At 37.1% G+C, this 5933-nt stretch overlaps 1 protein-coding gene across 3 annotated transcripts; it reads left to right on the top strand.

Annotated features, from left to right (window-relative positions):
• The first annotated feature begins 758 nt into the window (after positions 1-758).
• LOC137244115 (tRNA (guanine(26)-N(2))-dimethyltransferase-like) lies at positions 759-5698 on the top strand. Of its 3 annotated transcripts, XM_067772681.1 has the most exons (7): positions 759-1564; positions 1621-2061; positions 2130-2507; positions 2578-2731; positions 2918-3032; positions 4077-4434; positions 4497-5698. In XM_067772681.1, exons 2-4 carry the CDS (start codon positions 2009-2011, stop codon positions 2585-2587), a joined length of 441 nt encoding a protein of 146 aa, XP_067628782.1. In that variant the 5' UTR covers positions 759-1564; positions 1621-2008; the 3' UTR covers positions 2588-2731; positions 2918-3032; positions 4077-4434; positions 4497-5698. The 3 variants fall into 3 exon arrangements, with proteins under 3 accessions (XP_067628782.1, XP_067628781.1, XP_067628780.1); XM_067772680.1 differs by lacking the exon at positions 2918-3032; XM_067772679.1 differs by having other exon boundaries at positions 2578-3032.
• The last annotated feature ends 235 nt before the right edge of the window (positions 5699-5933 follow it).

The following is a 5933-nucleotide window of genomic DNA, read 5'->3' as shown; positions in this document are numbered from 1 at the left end:
AGCCGTTTGAAGCCAAAAACACAAGTAGGTCCTCAGCGAACTCCACAAACAGTCGTCGGACCCGGTGAATCCAGTACTCAAAGAACAGTAGCCAAAACTAGCGGAAGAGGAACGCATACTCCCCAGGGAAACGCGAGTCACTCTAGCTCAACTTCGATTTGGATACTGTGTAACAGGTTAAACTCTTACCTCTCCAGAATCAACCCCGACATACAAAATGTATGCCCCGCTTGCAATGTGTCCTCAAATGACACCAACCATCTCTTTAATTGTAATGTGGAACCAACGCCTCTAACAACCCTTTCATTATGGTCCATCCCTGTTGAAACAGCAAGTTTCCTTGGACTCCCGTTAGAGAATATTGATGACAATTTGTGATCGGTAGCACCTATTGGATGGGGCGAAGCACTGCTACAACAACAACAACAGCAGAAATATCGATGACTTTTTGGGCCGCCGCCACATTCCAACCCTCGATAACGCTAAAATCAGAGAACTTGTACAGAATGAATAAATTCCCTGAAAACAAAGAAGTTGAACTTCTTTGCTGAAAACGCTTTCTCATTTTGTGTACGTTCTCTGGTGCTATCCCTGCAAAAATCGTGTGACCAAAAACGCACACAGCCACACGAATTTTTGACAGGGGTGACGATTTGGAATGAAAAATTGTGCAAATGAAATAGCATGCTGACAAATTTTGCTTTCCCACAATGTATCGTGCTCTCTCGCACCTATTATTTTCAAAGGGATAGCAAAATACGTCATTTTTGCGTGCAAAAAAAATCGCCATTTCTAATTCTGCAGAAAAGTTGAAAATTTTTTCAATTTGTGTGATTTACATTTTCCAGAAATTAATATACGCATTCTTTAATATTTTTTGGTCTACCAAAGTGTGTTTTAGCAAAAAAAACTCATATCAATGTGTGCATGTTTATAAAGAAAGAAAGTGAAATATGTAATTGCATAGTATAAATAATCGTGAGCAATTCTAATGCAGAATAGTAAATTTTGATTTCCACATACATACAAGAAAAAAATTCTTGTTACCATTAAGATTTATTATCCAAAATTGAAAAAAAAAAATTAGAAAATTCGGTGTAAAAAAACGGCTATGTGTGCAATAAAATAGCCTCTCTTGTTGAGATACCCCTCCATGGTCTCCATTAATTATTGTGACGGAGGTGTGTTTGCAGCAGCAAAGTGAACCCAAACAGTGTAGGTCGTGGTGGTTGTTGTTCGTGGTCCGCATCAACTGGACCAGGTGGGGCAATGACGCCACATCCAGTTATACCAAGGTATATACCACAAGAGCAACCGGGTAATGCAAGGCCACGATAGCAGCAGCAACAACCTCCCAAGGCTGGCTATCATCGTTGATTTATAAAAAAACAGTGTTGTGCATCTTTAATGCTTAAATATTTCCTCTGTTGAAACAGTTTCCACGTTTCACTGTTCAACGAAAGCAACAGCCAGCGTATGCCACCACCGAACAGCTGATAACAAAAACTTGGATGCACAGCAGTTTAAAGCTAAAATGGAAGTTGAGGAAATATCTGAAAATAAGGTAAATATATGTTTCGCGTTATTAACAAAATCGCCCTAAATTTTATGAATTAACAGATCGCTGCGAACGACAAAGCACCCGAACGTGTGATCAAAGAAAGTACTACAGAAATTATTGCCGGCGGGGCCGTATTCTACAATCCAGTACAAGAATTTAATCTTGATTTAAGTATTTCAGTACTTAATGTATACTCAAAGCGGTTGATAAGAGAGCGGGAAGCGGCGGCGCATAAAAATCCACAAAATACAAAGGAAAGCAAGCAATGCTAATGACAAGAAACCATACACGGCTGGTGGTGTAAAATACGACGATGGACTGCGAATATTGGAAGCGCTTGCTGCAACAGGTTTACGTAGCATAAGTTATGCAAAAGAAGTAGTAGGCGTGCGTGAAATTGTTGCAAATGATATATCTAAGGTGGCAGTAGATTCCATTAGCGTAAATATGCGACACAATGGAGTGGAACATTTAATTGTGCCAAGCGAAGGGGATGCAATGTAGGTTTGATATACGAATCAATAGCTAGTGATTTAACTGTAATTATCAATAATAAAATTCGCAATAGGACTCTCATGTACCTTTCAACTTCATATGAGAAGCGTTTCGATGTTATAGACCTAAATCCTTATGGTTGTCCGAATCGCTTTCTGGATGGCGCTATACAATCACTGACGAGTGGGGGTTCATTACTTGTAACTGCGAATGGTATGGCTGTGCTGGCAGGCAATACGCCTGAAGCCTGCAATGCCAAAAATAGTTCTGTGCCTTTGCGTATGAAATGCTGCCATGATATGGGATTGCGTATACTATTGCATTGCATTGAAACGCACTCTAATCGTTATGGAAAATATATTGAGCCACTTTTGAGCATTTCTGCCAATTTTTATATACGCGTATTTGTGCGTATGCATAGTAGTCAAGCGAAGTGTAAATATAGCATGAGGTTGGTATACAGCATTTTGGCCTTTTACCACAATCCAATTACTTACCATATCTTTATATTATGAACACAGCAAACAATGAATGGTATTTCACTGGTTGTGATACCTATACGCTACAGCCTATGGGTATTGTAAAATTAAGATCTCAGATAAAGGCAATGGGGAAGTATAATTCGGTATACCAACTGTTAATACAAATTGTGCGCATTGCGGTGATAAACATCATGTAAGTTTCAACTATCCCACTTAAGTATTTAAACTCGAATAAATCAAATTATTTCCTTCTTACTTAATTGGTGCTTAACCGTTTAAACGGTTATGTCCGTTCAAAAAGGCGCGTCAGTCGCTTTTTCAGAGGGTTAACTGGCACCAATTGTTCACACCAAATTGTTTCTTATATTCCCAAATATAGATGGGCGGTCCACTTTGGTCGCATCCCATACATGATCCAACGTTTGTTGAAGAATTGCTACAAATCGTAGAAGAAAAACCGCTAAGTGATTTGGACACACAACGTCGTTTAAAAGGTGTGTTATCGGCGGTATGCCTGAACTTGTATTGGGTACATGAGTTTTTATGTAAAAAATATTCACCATATCCAACATCAATACCTCGCATTCAATTGTGGACGCTGTACATTGGGTTCACGTAATATGGACAAGCATATTGTTGATTCCAGTGGTAAGGCCACAATTTCAAATGATGGGGCAACCATTAATAAACTATTGGATAAAATAATAACACAACGTAGCGTGCTCAAGTGGTATAAGCTTATCTGGAAAAGATATTTCGTGACGAAAACCCTGGAAGATTACCGCGCCTTGGTTGCTGTGGATCAACAAAATATAACTGAGAGCAGTATTTTGGCAGGCCTGTAGCTTCTTCCAGTAGGTAATTTTTAGGCTTGGCGACCTATGGGTGACGCATAGCACTTAATCGGCTGGCTAATTGCTTTGTGTGTAGTCATGAGCGTTTCTTTATCCTTTCCCCAGGTACTCCCAGCGAGGGATTTAAGGATTTTGGTACGGCTCTGAATTCTCGGAACAATTGCGGCTGCGTGCTCACCAAAATTTAGATCCTGATGAAAGTCACACCCAAAATTTTAAGGTGTAAGACAGTCGGTAGGGTAATGTCATATGGTCGACATTTGGCGCGGCCATGTTTTAAATAAGATCACCGATGATTTGGTTGGTTACAATATCAGGTTTCGCGAGGCGACAAAACTGGAGAGATTGGGGAGATAGCTGTTTATTTTATCACAAAGCTCATCGGTGTAGGAAACAATAGCATAGGTGTAGAAGCAATGGTGACTCATTCTGGTGGTAAAGGTAGCTATTGATATGTAGAAGTTAAACAGAAATTTGATGAATATAAGTTTTTTTTAAGTTATTGCAAAAAAGCGTTGAGGATTTTTAATATCTTACGAGGTACCTTCGTACATGTTTCTAAGAATGAAGAATGAGACCTATTCAAACTTCGCTATACTTTAACATACGATACTTTACCCCATTTTAACACAGCTATCATTTATTGATTTTATTAAATTTTATAAAATGTTTCTTCCTCCACAGTTCCATTTCCGTATTGGATGGTAAATATGGCTTTCGCCTTTTCTCCATCAATAACTGTGACAAGGTGGAAAAAATCTATGCGCGTAAATCGCAACATATCTTGGTCGAGCGTTTCTTCAATAGCTCTCTAGTGGTGATGGTGACAGCAGAGAAACCCAACTGTTTACAAATGTTACAATATATCAATTGCGTCTACGGCTCAAATAGCCACAGTATATGAATGAATCGAACGCACCTAATTGTCTGCCTAACGGATAGTATACATATTCATCAAATCGAAAATATTGCATCAAACGAACTGGGTCTGAATACTGAAACAGTACACATATTCAAAATCGATGAGGAGGCTGTGATGATGGTATAGGATGAGTTGTTGAATAACATACGAAACTTTAACCCATCTATATATTTGCATTACAGCTAAAGCTTTACAAACAGCAAAAATTGCTGGCGCCAAGCAATTGGAAAAGGCAGTGAAGCATTCATCACACTGTACGGATGGTGTAAAGTTAGAAACTGCTGTTGTAACAGCTGCCACCGACACAACGGTCATCTCTACTTCGCCGAGTAACGCCTCGTCCGACTATCTATCGAAGACAGTATAATCATATATTTTGCCAACACAGGTTAGCGATGTGCTTGCTCAGGAAAAGATTTCAATTGGAAAACAAAAACCAATTAAGAGAGTTTATTTATTATTAAAGTATTTACTTTTCTTTATATCAACAGTATTAATTTAAGTTGCAATATCACGTACATATATAATAAGGGATGTGATACGATTGCTGTCGGAATTAGATTTGAAACCAATCAATACTTCTGCTATGGGTTGCAGAATTATTGCTTGAATGATTAGATTTAGAACAATAATAAGTCTGACTCAATTACTAGTCGTACATTTTTAAGTTCATCAATTACGACAGCAATCGGATTCCACGACACCTTTGAATATTCTTTATCTGAAAAAAAAAGAGTAAATCTAATCTGAATTTCTAATTAGCTTTAAGTTGTAGATTTAAATTGATTCAAATAATTGGAGTTTTTTCTAAAGCTTAAAATTATTTTCTGTTCGCTTGGAAAAGATTTCAATTGGAAAACGAAAACCAATTAAGCGAGTTTATTTATTATTAAAATACTTACTTTTCTTTATATGAACTGTATTAATTTAAGTTAAAATTTCATGTTCATATATAATAAGGGATGTCGTGATACGATTGCTGTTGGAATTAGATTTGAAACCAATCAATACTCCTGCTAAGGTTTGCAGAATTATTGCTTGAATGATTAGATTTAGAACAATAATAAGTCTGACTCAATTAATAGTCGTACATTTTTAAGTTCTTCAATTACGACAGCAATCGGATCCACGACACCTTTGAATATTCTTGATCTGAATTTCTACTAAGCTTTAAGTTGTAGATTATTCAAATAATTGGAGTTTTTTCTAAAGCTTAATATTATTTTTTTGCTCGCTTAGAAGAGATTGGAAAACAAAAACCAATTAAGCGAGTTTATTTATTATTAAAGTTCTTCTGTTTTATATGAACTGGATTAATATAAGTTCCAATTTCATGTATGTACATATATAATAATATTGAAAATAATAAATATTGAAAATTCAATTTTTTGGTTCATATTTTATTCATATGGCTGCTCCAGGTAAAGTAAATCTGCAGGTAAAATTCACGTTATATGGCGGTTATATAAATGGTTAAACCGCAGTAAAATTAATTGTCAAATGGCTCGAAAATGTAGAGTGAAATGACGGAAAAATGACCGCCATTTGACGAGCATTGTGACCAGTGTGAGCAGCACAGTGCTATGCTCACATCCTATAAGTGGGAGCGGAATGCACGA

Source organism: Eurosta solidaginis, chromosome 3, assembly GCF_040869045.1.
Source record: "Eurosta solidaginis isolate ZX-2024a chromosome 3, ASM4086904v1, whole genome shotgun sequence".
In the NCBI taxonomy this organism is placed as follows: Eukaryota; Metazoa; Arthropoda; class Insecta; order Diptera; family Tephritidae; genus Eurosta; species Eurosta solidaginis.
Note: the sequence above shows the minus strand (reverse complement) of the source record. Positions and strands in the feature narration are given on the sequence as shown.

Coding starts and splice junctions, on each gene's coding strand:
- LOC137244115 (XM_067772680.1), top strand. CDS start 2,009: ATGCGACACAATGGAGTGGAACATTTAATTGTGCCAAGCGAAGGGGAT. Junction 2,062..2,129: donor CCAAGCGAAGGGGATGCAAT/GTAGGTTTGATA, acceptor AATTCGCAATAG/GACTCTCATGTACCTTTCAA.